At 52.4% G+C, this 20393-nt stretch overlaps 8 protein-coding genes across 8 annotated transcripts; 4 read left to right on the forward strand and 4 right to left on the reverse strand.

Annotated features, from left to right (window-relative positions):
- Window positions 1-403: 403 nt before the first annotated feature.
- Window positions 404-2583, forward strand: AYO20_01840 (hypothetical protein; the record flags this gene model as incomplete). Its single annotated transcript, XM_022640146.1, has 2 exons — window positions 404-2227; window positions 2287-2583. 2 exons carry the CDS (start codon window positions 404-406, stop codon window positions 2581-2583), a joined length of 2121 nt encoding a protein of 706 aa, XP_022503646.1.
- Window positions 2584-2886: 303 nt separating this feature from the next.
- Window positions 2887-3984, reverse strand: AYO20_01841 (hypothetical protein; the record flags this gene model as incomplete). Its single annotated transcript, XM_022640147.1, has 6 exons — window positions 2887-2913; window positions 2970-3132; window positions 3190-3265; window positions 3322-3422; window positions 3489-3893; window positions 3956-3984. 6 exons carry the CDS (start codon window positions 3982-3984, stop codon window positions 2887-2889), a joined length of 801 nt encoding a protein of 266 aa, XP_022503647.1.
- Window positions 3985-4365: 381 nt separating this feature from the next.
- AYO20_01842 (hypothetical protein) lies at window positions 4366-5279 on the reverse strand (the record flags this gene model as incomplete). The annotated part of the gene is made up of 2 exons (XM_022640148.1): window positions 4366-4917; window positions 4983-5279. 2 exons carry the CDS (start codon window positions 5277-5279, stop codon window positions 4366-4368), a joined length of 849 nt encoding a protein of 282 aa, XP_022503648.1.
- A 1102-nt stretch (window positions 5280-6381) lies between these two features.
- Window positions 6382-7036, forward strand: AYO20_01843 (hypothetical protein; the record flags this gene model as incomplete). Its single annotated transcript, XM_022640149.1, has 3 exons — window positions 6382-6491; window positions 6569-6695; window positions 6800-7036. 3 exons carry the CDS (start codon window positions 6382-6384, stop codon window positions 7034-7036), a joined length of 474 nt encoding a protein of 157 aa, XP_022503649.1.
- Window positions 7037-7160: 124 nt separating this feature from the next.
- On the reverse strand, window positions 7161-12270 carry AYO20_01844 (hypothetical protein; the record flags this gene model as incomplete). The annotated part of the gene is made up of 5 exons (XM_022640150.1): window positions 7161-9129; window positions 9208-9622; window positions 9685-9849; window positions 11251-11826; window positions 11883-12270. The coding sequence occupies 5 exons, from the start codon at window positions 12268-12270 to the stop codon at window positions 7161-7163; spliced, it is 3513 nt and encodes a 1170-aa protein (XP_022503650.1).
- A 1977-nt stretch (window positions 12271-14247) lies between these two features.
- On the forward strand, window positions 14248-16046 carry AYO20_01845 (hypothetical protein; the record flags this gene model as incomplete). Its single annotated transcript, XM_022640151.1, has 2 exons — window positions 14248-15241; window positions 15400-16046. The coding sequence occupies 2 exons, from the start codon at window positions 14248-14250 to the stop codon at window positions 16044-16046; spliced, it is 1641 nt and encodes a 546-aa protein (XP_022503651.1).
- A 121-nt stretch (window positions 16047-16167) lies between these two features.
- On the reverse strand, window positions 16168-18020 carry AYO20_01846 (hypothetical protein; the record flags this gene model as incomplete). Its single annotated transcript, XM_022640152.1, has 6 exons — window positions 16168-16347; window positions 16402-16501; window positions 16555-16886; window positions 16934-17258; window positions 17490-17866; window positions 17916-18020. The coding sequence occupies 6 exons, from the start codon at window positions 18018-18020 to the stop codon at window positions 16168-16170; spliced, it is 1419 nt and encodes a 472-aa protein (XP_022503652.1).
- A 489-nt stretch (window positions 18021-18509) lies between these two features.
- On the forward strand, window positions 18510-20051 carry AYO20_01847 (hypothetical protein; the record flags this gene model as incomplete). The annotated part of the gene is made up of 1 exon (XM_022640153.1): window positions 18510-20051. The coding sequence occupies one exon, from the start codon at window positions 18510-18512 to the stop codon at window positions 20049-20051; it is 1542 nt and encodes a 513-aa protein (XP_022503653.1).
- Window positions 20052-20393: the final 342 nt, after the last annotated feature.

Here is a 20393-nt window from a genome sequence, read left to right on the forward strand (position 1 = left end):
ATAACATGGGGGTCCAGTTGTCTCCACGTCGCCCCAGAATATGCCCCGAAAACCCCCCGAATCTGGGTAAATCTATGCCAACACCTAGCGACGAATACACCTGGAGATGAGCTCGGGCAAATAACCTGGCTAGCCTATGTGTACCACAACGCAGCGGGCTGCGGACAATTAGCACCACGGCTACATGCCAGAGTCTGTGAGTCCAGTCAGGAGCGTTGCAACACCTGATGAAGAGCCCCAACACTGTGGAGGACAGGCCAGGGCACGGGTCTGGACAAAAGGCCACACAGCACTCTCTGCTGGACCCTATATTTCCTCAATCCTGTATACCGGAGCGTGGATTGTGCTGCTTCTGACGATCTAGGACATTGAGCACTTCGACCACAAAACATCACCTTCAACAATGGCATCAGCAAAGCTCGGATCTGCCGCCAATGCAGATATCCTTATGCACAAGATAGGATCCCTCAGCGGCTCCGAAATCGCCACTGTCCTGGTCTTCCTTCTTGTAGCAGCACTCTGGTATCTTCAGGACTTTGCGAGCAAGAAGTCATCCGCAAAATCCTCCGGCTTCAAGAAACTGCCAACCAACAATGGCAGCCGAAACATTATTGAGCAATTGAAAGCCTCGGACAAGAACTGCGTCATCTTCTTCGGCTCGCAGACAGGCTTTGCTGAGGACATTGCTGCGCGACTCGCAAAGGAGGGTCACTCTCGCTTTGGACTGAGGACCATGTTGGCTAACCTGGAAGACTACGATTGCACCAACCTGAACGAGTTCCCCAGCACGGCTGTCGCCATGTTCATCATGGCCACTTTCGGAGAAGGAGAGCCGACGGACAATGCGCAAGACTTCTATAACTTTATCACGGCTGACGATGTCACCTTTGACAATGGAGGCTCTTCGCTTTCCAACATGAAGTACTTATCCTTTGGCCTGGGCAATTCGACGTACGAGCACTTTAATGCTGTCTCGAAGAAGATTGACGCCACTCTCGAAAGCCTTGGTGCTCATCGAATCGCACCGGCCGGTCGTGGTGACGACGGAGAGAAGACAACAGAGGAAGACTTTATGGCCTGGAAAGAACCCATGTGGAAAGCCTTGGCCCAAGAGATGAACCTAACCGAGCGTACAGCGGTGTACGAGCCTATCTTCGATGTCTCTGAGCTCGCCGGCCTCTCCAAATCAAGCCCGGAGGTCTATCTCAGCGAGCCCAACAAACTGCAGCTGCAGGGTGTCCTCAGAGGCCCTTTCGACTCTCATAACCCCTTCCCTGCTCCTCTGGCTGTCGCTCGTCAGATATTTAAAGCCAAAGACAGAAACTGCCTGCACATGGAGTTCGACCTGATGGGCTCGGACCTGAGATACCAGACGGGCGACCATGTCTCTATCATGCCTATGAACTCGGGTGTCGAAGTAGATCGATTCCTTCGGATTTTCGGATTGGAGTCGAAACGTGACACTGTCGTTGATGTGAAGGCCATCGAGCGGACTGCCAAAGTGGCATTTCCTGTTCCCACCACCTATGACACGATTGTGCGATACAGGCTGGAGATCGGGGCATCGGTCTCACGACAATTCATTCAGCAGCTCTCCAATTACGCGCCTACCGCGGACGCCAGAGCAGAAATGGAAAAGCTGGGAAACGACAAAGACTACTTCCACAGCCAGATCACTGAGCGAGAGCTGAACATCTCCCAGACGCTCGAGCTCGTGGCCCAAGGCGCGACATGGGAGAATGTGCCTTTCAGCATGCTGCTGGAAAGCCTTGTAGCCTTACAACCACGCATCTACTCTATATCATCCTCATCACTGGCATTGAAAGACCGGCTGAGTATCACGACCAAGGTGGAAACTCATCCTATCGCATCCACCGATCTTTTCTTCAAGGGCGTGGCAACCAACTATCTACTTGCCCTTGAACAGAAACACAACAATGCCTCTTCACGGGACCCCTACGCCGCCAGCTATACCGTTGATCCACCCCGCAAGCACTACGACGGCGTTCGTGTTGCTATGTATATCCGACCATCCACATTCCGCCTACCGGCCAGCACCACCACGCCGATTGTCATGGTCGGTCCTGGCACGGGTGTTGCGCCGTTCAGAGCATTTGTGCAGGAGCGGGCAGAGCAAAGGAAGGCAGGGCTTGATGTGGGACTGACCATGCTGTTCTTCGGTTGTCGCAAGCAAAAAGAAGACTTCGTCTACGAGGAGGAATGGGCGGTAAGTGACAAGTTTTCTAGCACCACACTTCCAGGCTTTTGTGCTGACGGACGATCCAGGAATATGGACGAATCCTCGGATCGAACTTCAGAATGGTCACAGCATTCTCGCGCCAGACTCCTAGCAAGAAGGTATATGTCCAAGACAAAATACATCAGTATGGCGCAGAGATCAGTTCCCTCCTCAGTAAAGATGCTCACTTTTATGTCTGTGGCGACGCGGCAATGGCAAAGGACGTGAGTAGCCTGCTAGAACAAATCATTTCCGAGCAGAGGGCCGTGCCACCCGCCGAGGCGGCTGCTGTTGTCAAGCAGATGAGAGCTGCGAATCAGTACCAAGAGGACGCATGGTCCTGAATCACAGAGAGCATGACTATTATTTGTAGTTCGCAGCTTGGGTCCGACATGTAGTCATTTGACCGACATAGATTGTGTGGATAGCACGCAGCCGCACGAGTTGATTGTAATCCGTCTACACCAAGAAGTATCACTTGGACTTTCCGAAAACGATACTACATTAATTGGCAGGATAGCTGCAAGAGCAATCCCAAGAAGTCGTGACTGTTCGTATATTCGCTGTCAAATCATATCCAAGCTACAAGTCTAACAGACCAGTTTAAGGAGTGGCCAAAGGTCAGATGGTGGTAGAACTTCCGACTTCTACTGTGCACTGTATCCTCCATCAACCTGTCTCGGTATTAGCTTCGGCCTGCTCGCTGGGACGAGAAAGGAACGCTACTCACCGGGAGCACCGACCCGGTCACATAGCTTGCTCTGTCGCTTGACAGGTAAACTATCGCGTCGGCTATCTCTTGCGGACTTGCCAATCTGCCTATGGGGGTCTTTTCAATTTGTGGAGCAAGCAACTCCCGGATTGCGGGTGTCACCAACGGAGTATCGATGAATCTGGACGAGACAAACGGGTCAGTAAGCCGATCTCCGCGCCAACTGTGAGTTACTTACCCAGGACAAACAGCATTAACTCGAATTCCTTGCTTTGCATAGTCAAGCGCATCCGTCCGTACCATGCCGATCAGCCCTGGAGACTCCTGGTCAGCACAAGGTATACACAATGGACTCAAAGTAAGGACCAACCATGCTTGGAGATGGTGTACAGTCCATCCAAGGGAATGGCTCGGATGCCGAGAAGGGACGACACCACCACAATCGAGCCCCTGGTAGGGGCTCTGCCGCTACTGGAGACGAGTCAGGATTACCATCGCAAATGTTGGATCATGGTGGGCGGATTTTGTCACACTTACAGAGCCTCCAACGGCTCTTGCTTGGCCATATATCTCAATTCTTCCCTCTCACAGAGCCAGGTGCCTCTCAGGTTGATTCTCTGGACCTTTTCGAAGGCTTCAAGTGTTGCTTCCCCAGTTGGCACGAAAGGAGCGGCAATGGCCGCGTTGTTGATAGCGTAGTCGATCCTACCAAATCGATCGATAGTCGACTTGAAAGCACGAGCCACCTGCTCCTCATCTGATATATCTACTGCAAGTTGCAGAAAATCCACGTCTGGGACTTCAGCGGTCAACGCTGCAGCGGTCTCACTCAATGCTTTGTTTGAGAGATCCAGGCCAGCGATCTGCCTGACCCCATCACGAGCAAACTGGAGAGCAACCGCTCGTCCAAGAGCACCACCTGCTCCAGTGATGAGAGCGACCCTTTGCAATGATTAGACCACAAGTACCACATTGTCTGGGGTGGGAGGCTGTTCGTTACTCACCCATTTAGTCCGAGTCCGGTCAATGACATGTTTGTCTTGCGTGTCAATGAGCCTACAGCGATTTAATGTGAGGCAAGCTTTGTAGGGTCTGGAAACCCGGGTTGCTGGTAATATTGGAATGGAAATGGAATAATACCTAGGTCAGCTCCGTGGATGTGTGCGTGGATTCGCCATCTCGCTCAGCAATGGACCGTCGGACATTTTCATCGGTCCGGACGATTCTCTTAACGGGCAAACTACATGTCACACGTACATACTCTTCCGTCGTGATGACAGAACCCGTCAAAGCGCCCTGGGGAAAGACTCCGCCGTCAGGTTGGTGTTGGCAACGTTTGTCGGGTGGGAGACTTGGTCTTGGGTTCCGCCATACACAATATCAAATTTTATTCAGCGGTATCTAGCGAAAAATATTACAACGGTATGCCGATCGTGAATCCACCGTCCACGGCCAAATTTTGCCCTGTGATCCATTGGGCGTCATCGCTACACAAGAACACCACTGCCTTTGCGATATCCAGTGGCTCTCCCAGTCTAGGCCAAGGGGTGCCCTTCTGCATCTCGGTGATGATGGCCGGTGTTCGGAAGTTGATGCTGGCTGCACCACTCCGAACCACACCGGGACACACGCCGTTGACGTTGATGTAGTCTTTGGCGTGGTCGAGAGCGACGTTCTGGGTCAGCATCGCTACCGCTGCCTTACTCGCAGCATACGTAGCCTCTCGACGGATGGCTGTGCGGCCGCCAGCGCTGGAGGAGATGTTGACGATCCGCCCCCGCGACCCAGAGACTTCATCAATAGGCTGTTTGAGGAACTGCTTGATGGCCTCGCGCATCGCGGTGGCTGTGCCTTTGGCATTGATGGCGAACATGGCGTCCCACTGCTCCTCGGTCTCCTCTACAAAGTCACGCAACGGCATCCACAGGCCAGCGTTGTTGACGAGAATGTCTAGTTTGTTGAATGTCTGGCATTTGCAGTATTAGACGAGCCAGCACCACGACAGAGAATCTTGCTTGTTTGCTCGCTTACCTTGACCGCAAACTCGATCAGGGCCACAATTTCGGCCACTTTCATCAAGTCACACTTCTGGAAGTAAGCCTTGCCGCCGTTGTTGTTGATAACTTCGTGCGTGGGGATGTGCTTGTCTGCCTCGAAGCCATCCTGACGTGCTTCGGCAACACGGTCGGCGCATATCACATAGGCGCCTTCGCGAGCCAGAGCCAACGCAATTCCACGGCCCAGCCCAGACGATGAGCCCGTCACGATGGCAACTCGCTGATGAAGACGTCCAGTTCCGTCAAGTTTGTAACTCAGTGCGGCGCTCATGTTGCTGATGGGTGTCCTGACACTTTGCTTCGTATGCTGTCTTGAGTGTTTACTGTATCATGGAGGTTCGACCAAATAACCCCAGCTGAAGCACGTTGACGGGTAAGCTATTGCGAGATATGCCGGCAAAGGTAAAGGGATGCTTGGTTGAACAAGTCTGGCCGACACTCAAATGGACGCATGGAGAACATTTCAAGGAAATACCCCACGGTGGCACCGGGTTAATAATTGACTAGAAACTCTTCGTGCCCGTATGACTCTCTACAAGTCCCTTGTACCCCATAATTGTTCCTGATCTAACGGAGTCTGCGGGGTCGAGTAGCCACAGCCCCTGCCGAGTCGTATATCACTTCGTATTACTAGACTCTCTCTCTCTTGTTAGACCGCCAGCAACGCTGTCGTGACGCGAGAATCCTTTAAAAAAATGTACAGGCATGAATACTGGAAAGTGCCTTGGTGATGGCAGCACTTGTTTGAAAAAATCTGGCTGGGGAATGGGCCGCAGTCCCTCGCCCATAATTCGAAGCACTCAGATACTCGAGGTGAATCCCTGCAGTGCCTTCCCGCGTCCTAGCTTCGTCTCCACAATAATGTGCTAAAGCCTCGACCAACCATAATCCGACCGATGATAACCCGCCCCCTCAAACGGGCGAATTTAATCACATTTCTGGGGATGGCGACGGACTTTCTTGTCTACCCCACCCGATCTGCGTCATGGCAGTACCGAGGCTGAGGTCGACAAAGTTCTTCTTCCCCCTTGCCGCCTTGTGGGCTGTACGTCCGGCGCATCAAGGAATGAGTTCGGTCGACAGCCTTGATGAGCGTGGTTGACGGCGGGTCACGACAATGCCCCGAGTGGCTGATGGACACAGAAATGTGACCCGAATGTGCTGATACACATCAGCAAGTCAGGGAACCGGCAATGAAGATGACTTTGGGCTCAACCACAAAGCGCTCATCTCAGAGTGGTCACTGCTGGTGACATTACATCAATCCGCCCATCTCTGTGGTATGGTAACGACCCTTATTTGCGGTACTTCGATTACGCTGTTTGTGAGCACCGCAAGAGCAAAGCACCCTACAGCAGCTCGCTTTCAAGACCATGAAGGAATTCAGCCTTGCGCAGGTCTCTCAACATGCGCGGAAAGGCGACCTGTACATGATCTATGGAGACCAGGTCTTTGATGTTACACGCTTCGTCGAAGAACACCCGTAAGTCCTGCTATATGGAATGGCATCCCCCAGGGGTGGCGGGAGGTGGAACGTAGTGCTGATTGTTTCATTTACAGAGGAGGGGAGGAGGTGATTATGGATTGTGCGGGCAAGGATGGTACCGAAGCATTTGACGAGGTTGGCCATTCAAATGAAGCCCATGACCAGCTCAGAGAACTCTTGATAGGGTCGTTAGACCAAGTGGTATGTTACTAACAAACATTTAACTTCTGGTTTTCATCTTCCCTTACAACCCCAGCTCTATTATTCCATCCACAGAGCAAGGCTAATGTTGCATGTCGGTTCAGTCTGCCGATGCCGTTGCGAAGGCTCGACTCAAAAGCAAGGTGAAGGATAACCCTTCCAGCACCCTCACGCTCTACAGCATCATTGTGGCCATTGTGGCAGCGGCATTGGCTGCCTACCTCTACTCGGTCGGCAATGGAACGGCACTTGGATTGTTGAAACCATGGATAGATCCCGAGGCAGAGGGATCCGATGTCCTTCGGAATAGCTGGCGTGTTTGGAGCGACGCCGGAAAGTAATGTTACATATCTTGATTTCTACAAGAAGCAATGCTACTGTAAAATCGGATGCGCCCTGACTCTGATTCTCACTAGCCATAAATCAGACAAGAATTTATCCCTGACAGCCGTGTTCCAGCTCCCCTCAGTTATTATAATCCATGATACCTCGAAACAAACTCCTAGGATCCATTGCAAAGTCCAGATCCCACGTCAAGTCGTCCCATAGTCCGCGAGTCTGATAGTTGTTTGTGGCTTGCTCACCATAGTTGCCGTCCCCATTCAACATGTCAGTGCTTGATATGCAGGACTCGTCAAACGTGTATTGGTCATTGTGGCCGTCACAGTCCTTGGTTCCCATACCGCCCATCGCTGCTGCGACGGCGACCTCGTCGATAGAAGCATAGCGACTTTCCCGACCACTGCCATTAGAAGCCGTGGCTCTGCCGTCAGGATTCATGTCCAATCTAGCCGGCAGGAATTGCTGGGCACCCACAGAGTGACCGTCGTCCTGGTTACAATTTGGGAGGCAGTCGGCGTCAATGGCGGAGTTATGAGCCATAGATGATCGTGCAGCTGGGAAGTGGCCACCGGCATGACGATCTTTCAAAATCGTGGACTGCATATTGTTGGTAGATGAAATTGTGTTCCTGTCTCTATTCGCGCAGGTGGCATGATTCGGGTGAGACGGCCGGCGAGCTTTGGGAGTTTTGAACAAGCGCAATTTGCCTTCAACTGACGCCAGATTCTCCTGGAGAGTTTTGGGCAAGTCCCAGAACTCGGAGAACTCCATCAGGATCATATGTAGCACGGTAAACTTGGATTCGACCCAGTCGAGGTTCGTGCTTGGTGGTGCCAGCACTTTCCAGCCCAGATGAACCACCGCCCCGTACCAGATGGTGCTGGCTAGGAACGGGTTGACATAGCGGACATGCTCCTCTGAGCTCCATGAAACAATGCGGAGCAGTTCATCCGCAGCCTCGATGAACTGCTGCATCCCCTCTCTGGCTGGTCCGAGTCGCAGGCTCAGCGACTCGTTCTCTGATGTGGCATCTGAATCTTGATTTGGGCCCTCCTGAAGACCGGTAAGATGTAGATCTTGTTGGGCACCATGGTACGCGTCTTGATGATGGATCATCATACGCGTGAGCTGAGTGGTTACATGGATGCTGTACTTCGCGCTATGCAGCTGTCGTACTGCTGGATCATTAGCAGCGAAGGACAGAAACCCATCCCGGTAGCGCAGGTGCTTTGGAAGGGCCATGCTAAAGCACCGCAGAGCATTGGCAAGGATCTGCAAACTCTCCGTATTGTCCTTTGATGGTTCGTCGGACGGAGACCAGGTTGAAGGGGGCGGTGTTCCCCTACCAGGGCACGGGCTTCTGAATTTCGAGAGTCGATGGCCCTCGCGCATGAGAGAATCCAGTACGAGAAACCATGCCTTGGAGCTCTGGGTACTGCAGTGTTGAAGAGCCTTCAACCGCTCCATCGGCTTCGTCTCAAGAAAGCAACTGGGAGTGAAGCGCAGAGCGAACCACTCTTCGTCCGCTACTGGGAAGCGTGTCTCGTTATCAGTGCCATCGACAGCGGTTGGACAGCGCCTGATGAGGCTGGCGAAGTTGTCCATCTCCCAGATTGCCCACCAGGCGCGCCTGCACTCCTCTATCCGGCACCAAATATCTGGGTCTTGCTGTTCGGGCGTGTTATCTCGGTCGATGTGATGGAGGTCAAGCTCGTATGCGACGCGGACGCAGATCCCCAGCCGCCGCCAAGCTGCACCCCGGACCCCTTTGATTAGTTGGCTGAATGTGTTGAGGACGAGAGCTTGTAAGACACACAGCGGCGGTGAGCGATCCGAGTACTCGGCCAATGCTTGATCCACGTATCGTAGAGCCATGTCCTCGAAATGTTTGGGCGGAAATAGTGGACCAAGACCGTCGTCCAAGTCAGCGGCGCCCTGATCCGATATGAATCTATAGCGCGCTGAAAATGAGAAGATCGACGCAAGCAACGCTGCAAGCTGCTCTATCGAGTCGATGGCGCACAACTTGGCCGCAAAGGTAGGTCGATGGAAAAGCGAAAAGGATGTCATATTGTCGAAATAGAGGTCTAAACTGTTGAGGAGGACAGAGGGTCAGCCTCGATCACGCCGGGACCAAAGCACTGAAGAAGGAAGCGACAAGACCACCTACTATGGTTGAAGAGCATTTGCTGGGACTTTGAGCAAGGCACATGCTTGCGCGAGCCGGTCTATGTTGTCTAGTGTGGTGCTCGACTTGCTGGAAGATACAAACTCCATATTGGAGAGGGTTATAGACGTCTCGTGAGAAGGATGCATGATAAAGGCCAAAGTGCGTACATCGAGCGGCGTAGCAACAGGTGTCAGAGGATAGTCACCGACAGGCCCCGACTTGAAACTGGCAGACGTTGGCGTCGGGCTTCCATTGGCAACACTAGCACTCGAAACCAGAGTCGTGCTCGCTTCCAGCTCTGTCCTGCCATCGGCGCTCTCGACTGGCGCAGTAGAGCCCGAGACTTCTGTGATGGTGGGCTTGTCGCGCTGCTTCTCCCGAGAGCTAGATCGGGGTCGTTTCCGTCTGGTTGTGCCTACACGGGCCATCAGCGAACGAGCGCAACCAGGGATGGATGCTTGAGGCCTCATATCATACCAAGCTTGGGACCAGGTCTTGCTGCTTCGGATGGATAGTCACATTCTTGTTGCGTCTTGAGGCATATCGAGCATCTAGGGAGGATGCGATCACTGCATCGAACACGATTCACATCAGCTAGATCTATCTCGATGTGGCCGTCCAGCATACCATTTGACCTTGCGCCTAAGAGTTCATGTTAGCTTGCTATGTTGCCATGTACCTCATACTTTAGGTTCATCAAGGGGGACCGGAGCCGATCGCACATCAGCCACGCCAGCGACGCAACCTATGATTGAACAGACAAAAGACAGGGAGGAGAGAGCAGCACATACTTTTTGCAGAATCTGCATGCAAACGATGATCGATCAGCCTGGGTCGTGGATTCTGACATTGGGTAAATTGTCTCCTTCGAGAGAAAAAGTACGACAAATATCGTCTGGTATTCGACCGTACGAGGTGTTGCTGGTCAATTTTGTGGCCGATTCGAAGCTGGAAGAAAGCGGAGATCTCAGGGGACCCTAATCGAAGGGATCAAAGAGAAAAGTCGAGCCTTTGAGGAATTTTCTGGGGACGGCATGGTCCATAGATCCTCTTTTCTGTCCCTCGAATACCTGCCTAGTCACTAGGTAGTTTGCGGGGTTGCCCCCAGTTCGATGATCTCCTCCCCAGCTGGGGCTTGGGGGACCGATGAAGGCCTTGGTAACCAGTAGAATAACACCTAGTGTGCGCCAGAACAACAAGAGTTTATCTAGAGAATAATAGCTAGTCTAGCTTGTGACGCCGAGCAGTGCCTTGCTGGACACCCCGATACGAACCAGATCACACAGGTGCGAATGACCTATCAGAAATGCAACCTCGACATCCAGCTGTATGGTTGCAGAAGGAGACAGGGAACCGACACGCTGTCGCCGTGTCAGTATGCCTGTAGGATCAAAGGACGTGGTGTCCTCGGTTACAATCTCCGTCACCAGGGAATCGTTCGACGGCACAGCCAATCATGGTTCAATCATAGTAAGGAAATAGAGAACAATGAGTTTCTTCGTGAAAAATAGTTAGGGTCACATCTAGTTGCTGCTAACCAGCGCGAGGCGGGCAAGGCGGGCAAGGCGGGCGATATTCGGGCGATCTTGAATTGGAATCTGACCGACGGCCTCAAAAGGACCACAGCAAAGAAGAGGAAAAGAAAAGGGTTTGACAAAGTCTTGTAGCGGTTCTCGGCTCTTGGCTAGTGTATTGCTTCGACACCCACCAGTTTCTATTGTCAGCTCGAGAATAGAGAGTCATCCAGTCGTTGAGGGATGCGACCTAGAGCCTTGAACTTGTATAGGTTGAGCTGGGCTGGGCTGGACTTTTATGGCTTGTTAAAGTCCACTACAATACGCCTAATCATTTTTTGTCAGCTGGCCTTCGACCATCAATGAGCAGGAGAATGCATTACCCAGCGACTTGTCCGTTCTTTAAACGCTGAACTGCCTCGTTCCACTGCGACACTCCGACGATTTCTGGGTCGAGATGAAGCTTTTCTGCTCGTAGATCATTGGTCAATCAACTGCTCAACACTGCTCACTTGGGGATTGAACTCACTGCGTTTAGCAAAGTCAAGCGCCTGTGTGATTTCGCCCAATGAGCTGACAATGGTGCTTGTGACTGATTGGTTTCTAGCCATAAAATTCGAAACAGTCGGATCAAGGGTGATGGTATGTGTGTTTGGGGGTCCAAGACCAATACACATCAGCCTTCCTCCTACTCGATCACCAAGGAATCCCATGGCAGTGGGATAGGCTTGGATCGCAGTCACAAAGACACCGTGGGCACCGCCATCGGTCAACGTCACTACATCAGCCACTGCGTCCTTGGTCTCTCTGAAGTCCACGAAGTGCTCAGCGCCGTACTTTCGGCTCAGTTCCTCTCGTTTCGCTCCGGTGTCAACCACGATAGGACGGAGGCCCATAGCGTATGCCAGCTGAACGCCTTGAAGCCCAACCCCGCCTCCGCCACCAACGAACACAGCCCATTGCCCTGCTGACAGGTTGGCAGTCTTCAGAGAATGCAGCATAGTGGATGCTGAGCACATGACTGGTCCCGCGATATAGTCGCTGACACCGTCTGGAATCAGGGCAGTATATCGCTCCGGCGAGACGATGTACTGTTGATATGAGCCTTTGATATCGTCATCAGCGAAAAGAGACTACTTGTATAGGGTCGAGGAAACAAACCAGGTTTTTGCAGTCCCGTGGAGACCATGCCTTTACAGTAATTCTCCCGACCGGACAGGCAGACATCGCACGCATGACAAACATCCCAAGTTGGCTTGATTCCAGCACGCTGGCCTACCCTGAGGGATGTGACCTGTGCTCCAACTTTGACAATTACTCCCGCACCCTCGTGCCCGGGAGACCTCGTCTTGAAATGTGACATGGATGGTACGCCCAGGTCATTGAGCATATAGTGCACATCGGACATGCACAAGCCCGTCGTGTTGAGCTTGATCAGGACTTCATAGGGGCCAGGCTCTGGGACAGGCACCTCGACAACCTCGATGTGGAAGTCTGGCCCCTCGTTGACAACCACGCCGGCGAGGCACTGCTTTGGAATCTCTTCCATGGTCATGAACGAAACCACTGACGGAGGAAGAGTCAAGGCACTGTTTCTGCACCAAGGGATGGCAAAAATATAGACAAACAGACTGCGAAGAGTGTCTGAAATGGGAAACTACCTGCCAGGCTTTGATCGATCACTGAATGAAGGAAATACTCCTCGGGAAGAGAAACCGAGCGTGGATACTTGTCCAGATTTGGTAGCCCGAGGTCCGAGTGGATTGCTCAACAACAATACCAGTTGCCCAGAATAGAGGGGTTAAGAGTGGCGCGTCGAGTCACTAGATCAAGAGTCGAGGTCATATAGACATCCATGGGAGGCGATACTGGTCTTGTACTAATACACTCGGGTCTCTGGTGCTTCAGGTATCCAGAACTATTCTAACTTATTTGCTCTTCACTAATCTGCCTGGGCAATGTGGGAGAGATGTAGATCGATCGGACGCTCTCCACAAATGTAAATTGTGTCGCTTTCAGGATAGTTCGGTTTGTGAGGACGAAGGACATGTGAGTATCGGCAATGACCCCTGAGAGGTTATGATCAAGCCGCCGCACCGAGCCCAGTAATCGTTGAGGCGACCAAATGCGGTGACGAATGACCACAGCTGGCTCACATCGATGGTAATCGACATATCCCATGCCGTGGGACTTACCTGGTGTGATTTCGGATCGAGCCAACAGCTTGTTTGGCTGAATGTCGTGTTGGGGTTTTTCACGCCAGCCGTGGTGTAGATTTGGTCTCCCAAGGTGACCCCATCCTGGACTGTAAGAGCCCAGGTCAGATATGAAGAGTCGGGGCAAGTAAAGTCGTTGGCCCAGCCGTGAATCCAATAGGCACCATTGCACCAGCTATTGTCAAGTCACGAAGGCAAACATTGTGCCCGGATTATGCGCTCGTGCGCAGCGTAGGCCTGGTCCAGTTTTGTGGTCGTGCCATTATAGCTAGCTGATGGTTCCAGTGGCAATCAGGTAATGATGCCGCCCGCCACGCCCGAGCAATCATTACTCATCGCCATGGTGCCCACACCACAGGCTTGGAGCTTGGCGAAGGAGCCAGCGTATAGAAATTGATCCAGGTCGGTCGTCATAAAAGTCTGATGTACTCGTACGAGGCATTGGGCTTGCTTTGACTACCAAACTACTCGGCAATCGGGATCGTGAGCCAAATCTTGGCGCCAAGTATTAAGAGATTGTGATATATCAGGCATGTGCCAGGAGTTGTCAGTCTCACACCTCGAACTAAACTTGCCGACCTACACGCCTCTTCCACAGGCACATCGATACCATCCGTTAGCCTCACAGCGACAGATCGTCTAGCACCAAGCCCGTAAAGAGCCAAAAACGGCCAGGCACCGTGTCCTTGATAGTTTTGTCTGGCCAGCTTCTAATGGTATCGCTGTCGTGCCGGCCGACCCGCTTCACCGCTCGACATCTCCCTGCCGGCCTACACCCGCCTCCACATCGCAACCGTCATATCTCTCGGGAACAGGGGTCATGTTCAAGAGTGAGGACTCTTCAAAAAAAAAATAGAGGATATTCACTCTGATATAGTGTTTGCGGCAAGGATTCGCCTGGAATCTTACCGCCGCCGTCCTTTGAGAGGTCCGGCACCACGCACTAATCGAGGTCTCAATGCCTGATTCGCCCCATTTTCTCTGCCTTGTTGATTAAATCAACTCGTAATGGCAAGATACTGATGGTTAAAAGATTGCGAACGACCTTTAATAGCGACGCTGCCGCCAGCATACCTCGCTCTTCACTCCGGCGTTTGAGCCTCGAAACATGGTTTACCCTTGCCTTTCTCGGCCGCATGCTTCGGTTGTGAAGAGAAAAGGTCCGGGGAAATAATCTGGGGAGGGGTCTGGGGACGCCTTCAACCCGGGTACTTCAATGGAGCTTGCCCGGCTGTCCGAATGTCAAGGACATCCTTGCACTCCAGTCTACCTGTCTGTCTTGGTCCAGCTACCTCGGTGACTATTCAAGGATGAAGCTTATTCTGTCTGGTCTCTTTGGCCTCCAAGGCTTGTGTGTTGTCACTGCAATTACCGAATGCAGCGTGCAGTCCTTGCAACAATTCATTGGAGATTCAGGAGCAGCGACTGTGACATTCGCACAAGCGCTCCCACAGAACAGCACGTTCGGCGGAGGCCCTGCTGACCTTGAGTTCCCAGTGAATGACACAGGTCTCCCGGCGCTTTGTGTGGTCACAGTCAATGTCAAATCTTCCCATACATCGTCCTATAACTTTGGGCTTTTCCTGCCACGGCAGTGGAACGCTCGCTTTATTGCCACCGGCAATGGTGCATATGCCGGCGGGATCAATTGGAACGATATGGGCACTAATTCCAGGTATGGATTCGCATCTATGTCGACCGACACTGGGCATATCTCCGGATCCTTTGATGCGAGTTGGGCGCTGAACAACCCGGAGGCGCAGCTTGACTGGGGCTATCGGTCCATGCATGGCTCAGTCGTCTATTCCAAGCTGATTACCAGTGCGTATTATGGGACAAACATCAGCTATTCGTACTATTCCGGATGCTCTACTGGTGGTCGACAAGGATTCCGAGACATCGAACTGTATCCAGAAGACTTTGATGGAATTCTAGCTGGAGCACCTGCGTGGTGGACGACGCATCTACAGCCAGACAATGTTCAAGTGGCCCTCTCCAATCTGCCAGTGGACGCTCCGACTCACATCCCGTCTTCACTTTTCCCCGTGATCGGAGCTGAAGTCCTTCGACAATGCGATCCCCAGGACGGCTTTGTGGATGGAATCATATCCGACCCCGAGGGATGCAACTTTGTCCCAGAAATGCTACTTTGCACTCCTACGTCGAACAAAAGCGCCTGTCTTACAGGTCCACAGTTGGACACGTTATACCACATCTACAACGACTGGTGGGAGACAAACCAGACATTTGTCTTTCCGCACTACGAATTGGGGTCCGAGGCTCAGTACGGTTTCCTTCTCAACAGTAAGTCGGTTTTTTAGCTTTTCCTTTGCAATGTGCAAATTGGGAATGGGACGAGAATGAAGTTTGTCTCAAGGCCATTCTAAATTACCCCCTGATTTGTCTGTCTGCATCTGTTTCAGAGTATAATCTTCTAGTTTGGAGCTGTTGCTGATCCTCAGGACTCATTGCAGCGGACTCTGGAACCCCCACTGAACCCGGAATTGCGTGGATCCAAAATTTCCTCTACAACGACACAACATGGGACTGGCACGATTTCACTTACCAGGTCATCCTGGACGCAGACAGAATAAACCCCGGTCTGGCCAACGTCGGATTCGACTTCAGCGGATTCTACCAGCGTGGCGGCAAGATCATCCAGTATCATGGCCTGGCAGACGGGCTGATCCCTACGCCGAGCTCCGAGGTTCTTTACAAGAACATTTGGAGGACCATGGGAGCCGCAGGGATTCCTCTTGATGGCTGGTATCGCATGTTCCTGATTCCCGGCATGCAACACTGTCAAGGCACGGCAGTTGAGGCACCCTACTACATTGCCTCTGCCGGTCAACCCTTTGAGCTGGGCCAAGATGTCTGGAGTGTTCCTGGGTTCAGTGATCCACAGCACGATGCTCTTCTAGCGCTCCTGGAGTGGAGGGAGAATGGGATTGCTCCGGAATTCATCATTGGCACCAAGTTCATCAATGAGACGGTCACGGACGGTGTACAAAGGCAGCGACCAATTTGTATGTATCCGATGCAGGCAAAGTATAATGGCGAGGGAGATCCAGATCTAGCGGAGAGTTGGCACTGTCAACTTCTATACTAGAAGAGGATCAAATTGGACTGTTTCCCTAGCCTAGAGGAAAGGGAGAAGGCTCCCTTCTTCTCTTCAACGCCCAGCCCCTGTCGTATAGAAGTTCTGAATTTATTGGCTTTCACTTATGACTTCAATCTAGTTTTGTAGTTTCCACCACAGTTCCGATCTCGCGTTGGACCTTGTCGACGTCGACATATGCTTTGCCTGTACGAACCAGCTCGACATCCGGCACATCAGAGTGCTTGTGTCCCTCAAAGAGAGCATCGATCTCTTCCAACGTTCGGCCTTTCGTCTCGACCCAAAAGACCGCCTGGAAGGTTAGTTTTCAAGAACCCAGAAAAAAACAGAAGGAGGCTCGACTCACGATCAAGACCACAACTATAACATCCCATGAGCCATTGATTATGTACATTTTCCACCCAATGTTGGTCAAGCCGATGGGCATGACGAACACAAGGAGGACCCTGGCGAGGTTAGCAATTGGGCAGCGAGGGAACCGCGCGGATAGTGTGCTTACGCCAGAGCATTCAGCATGAAGGACGAAAAGGCAAGTCCATTTGCCCGGATCGCGTAGTTCATGATCTCGGGCGGGTAAAGGTAGAGCAAAGGTGTCCATGCGATCGAGTAGAATCCTTGGAACAAGAACATGACTGCCACGTCTCCATAGACGAGACTTTTAGACGCTCCGTCGGGGTTGTCGGCGTAAATTTTCGAGAGGCCCCCTATGATGAACAGGCACACAATGAGCAGACACTGAGAAAGTATCGCAGTAGGCTTGCGACCCCAGCGCGCGGCGAGGTGTGTCCCTCCGAGAGCACATGCCAGGCACCAGACGTTGAGCACGACGTTCTGCGGGAGTCAGTTGCGGCCTACACTGCTCGTATGGATCGACTCACCGCCTTGAGTTGGTCGTTTGAGTTCGTGATACCTGCGGTATCCAGCTCGGGACCCAGGTAGTACGAGGCGATGATATTGCCAGCAATACAGGAGAAAGGTCCCGGCGACATACCTATCAGCAGGCGTTTTCTCGAAGTCGGGTTCTTGATGGTTTCTTTGAAGGTCATGAGGTTCTCCTTTTCCCAATTTAAGGTGTCGACAATCTCCTTGAATACTGCGAGCACAACAGGGTCACTCAGGTCTCCGTTGGCATTTGTCTGGGCGACAGCGATGCGTCCCTCCTCATAGAGGCCTTGGTGTATCAGCCATCGTGGAGATTCAGGGCTACCGGGTCAGCTTCCAGGTCGTATGTCCAAAGACGGAGACTCGGGTGCTTACATGAATGGCAATATGATAATGCACAAGAGCGAAAAGATCCCCTGAAACAATGAAGGTGCCCTCCAAGCCCATGTCGACTGCCACTGACCCGTGCCCAGTGTGATTCCGGCCGCAATCAAAGCACCGACAATGCAAAGCAGTCAGTGGAACCACTCCTCCATGAGAGAGCAATCTTACTAGTAGAAGTCATTCAGCAGCCCAACTCCCCATGCACGATATTTGCTTGGGTATGTCTCTGCCAAGTAGACGCTGCCTGCGATACCAGAAACGGCTGAGCCAAAACCAAGAACAATGCGAGCAACAACGAACATTGCAATGTTCTGAGCAGCGGTCTGAAGTAGGACACCAACCAAGGTCAAAATGGAACCCCAGAGTACAGCTGGACGTCTACCGAGACGATCGGCGATGATTCCAGAGACTATGGGGCCAAAGAAACCGCCAATAAAGACGGAAGCAGTGTTGAGACCAGTGGTTGCAGCATTGAGATTGAAGTAATCCGTATATGATGGTAAGATGTTGAGGCCATTGAGCATAGATCCGTCATATCCACCAGTCTGATCCTCATTAGAGCGGGCAAGGAATATCGGGGCAGACACTACCTACCGCTGACTGTACCATGGAACAGAATATCAAGAATATGGAGAGGGTCACCGTCGACTCAGGTACCCATGCTGGGAGCCAGGTACCAGTGGCAGTCTTTTGCAACATCTTGTCGTGACTTCTCTGTGTTCAACGGCAAGGGCCAACTGTGATCCGACACAGAGAAGAGTCAAAGGGAGTGTCACTACACACAACATGTTGCGGAAACACTCGAGCTGATGTAGTACCGAGAGGCGAACGGCCGGCCCCTCCATAAGGTCGCATCTCGTGCCTCTCTGGATGAAACCCAAACTGATAACGATCTTCATATCGCCTTCCAGGAACTGTGGCGAGCGGAGAACAGCGACAGAAGCGAGTAATCGAGATATTTTTTGTATGTGTATAGACAGATGACCGGCATCTCGGGTTGGGTGTGAAGTTCATCGCTAAGAGATCTCCAGGTGATAAACCATATTCGGCTCGGCCCAGACTCCAAGCTTCTACTGGCGTGAGCTTAGCCTGAATCCTTACGAGCCAAAGATGACACCTTTAAAAGGAAGGAGGATAACCCCTCACCCGTGCTGGTTGAGATAGGCAGAACTGCACCAAACTGCCACGATGGTTGAGAGGCCAGCCATTGCTATCGCCGGCCTTGCGTGCGAAACTTCGATATTCACGCCGTCCAGGACTCTTGCGCCTGCTTTCCACGCCAAACGCGGCCCTGAAATCATTGAGAAATATCCCTTTCTCCAGAGTGAAAGCGTCCTTGGAAAGATCGCGGACTTCCACGGAGCTTTGATTGGTCATGCGCTACCAGGAGGGATTGTGACGCGGGCCTCTTTTGAGGAACTGGCCGATGAGATTATAGAGCGTCTGAAGGTGATTGTGTCGTCGACAATCATCCATGGACTCTGGTACGATATCCACGGCGCCATGTGCGTCGAGGGCCTTGATGATTCTGAAGCAGAGCTCCTTCGGCGCATCCGACGACTTCTTGGTCCTACCGTGGTTGTGTCGGCGTCGATGGACTTGCATGGCAATGTGAGCCGCGAACTCGTGCACGAGGCAGATCTCATCACCTGTTACCGCACGGCACCACACATCGACGTGCGTGAGACCAAGGAGAGAGCGTGTCGTAACCTGGTCGAGCTACTCACAAAGGCTCACGCAGGCAGAAGGGCAGATAGCAGTCCTGTGCGACCACTCAAAGCATGGATCCCAATTCCAGTCCTTCTCCCAGGAGAGCAGACTTCGACTCGTATCGAGCCCGCAAAGCACATCTATAGTACAGTTCCTGCCGTCGAGTCAAACACGGGGGTTGTTGATGCAGCAGTCTGGGTCGGCTATCCATGGGCTGACGAACCGCGAAACCGAGCAGTTGTCGTGGTGACAGGCTGGGATGAAGACGTGATCACGCTTGGAGCAGAACAACTTGCACGGGTGTTTTGGGATGCGCACGACGACTTTGACTTTGTTGGCCCAACAGGTGCCTTTGACGAATGCATCGACGAGGCTGTAGCATCCAAGAAGCATCCTTTCTTCATCAGCGATTCGGGAGACAACCCAACTGCCGGTGGAAGCGGCGATATGACCTGGGGCTTGATGCACCTGCTGGCTCGTCCAGAGTTCAAACAATCTTCGGGTCCAACGGTCATCTATGCCAGTGTCCCAGGCTCCAAAGCAGTCCATGCGTGTGTCGATGCAGGTATAGGAGCAACTGTCACGGTGACCGCCGGCGCTGAGGTCGACCATATCCATTCGGGCCCGATCACCATGACAGGCCAAGTACATGCCATCAAACACGGCGACAGAGATGCTCGTATCGAGGTTGTGCTACGAGTGGGCAGCGTCTTCGCCATCCTCACCGAACTCCGCAAGCCTTACCATCACGAGCATGACTTTACGGATCTCGACCTCAAGCCTCGAGAAGCAGATATTGTCATTGTCAAGATCGGGTATTTGGAGCCCGAATTGCACGACATGGCTGCCGACTGGCGATTGGCTCTTTCGCCTGGTGGTGTTGATCAGGATCTGAAACGACTTGGACATTCCCGTATCAATAGACCCATGTATCCTTTCGACAAGTTTGACAAAGCTCCTCTCCTCTCAGCCCGCATCATTCCACCATCTCACGATCCTCTTTGCGGACCAGATGAATGAAGCACGGCGTGACAGGTCAAATCGTATACACAGGGCCGATCCTTCATCTACCTTACCCTCACCTTCTACATGATGTGATGCTGTGTTGAGCGTGAGGACTCACAAACTGCGACAAGGTCTGGCAAAACATCCTCGACAACACGATGATTTCCAGCTGTGTACTTCGCATCGTCTTCCTCTTTCTGAGGGAGCGCTAGCTCTCCAATCTTGTCTGCCTGACACACCGAGAGCCGCTCAACGTACAAGGTCTCCAGCGTCAAAAGGATTAACCGTCACCTACCGATCATTGTCTCTCTGTGTATTTCTGATCCACTGCTCCCCTGCATCGAGCTCTACAGGGGT

Source organism: Fonsecaea nubica (genome assembly GCF_001646965.1).
Source record: "Fonsecaea nubica strain CBS 269.64 chromosome Unknown Scaff8, whole genome shotgun sequence".
Taxonomy (NCBI): domain Eukaryota; kingdom Fungi; phylum Ascomycota; class Eurotiomycetes; order Chaetothyriales; family Herpotrichiellaceae; genus Fonsecaea; species Fonsecaea nubica.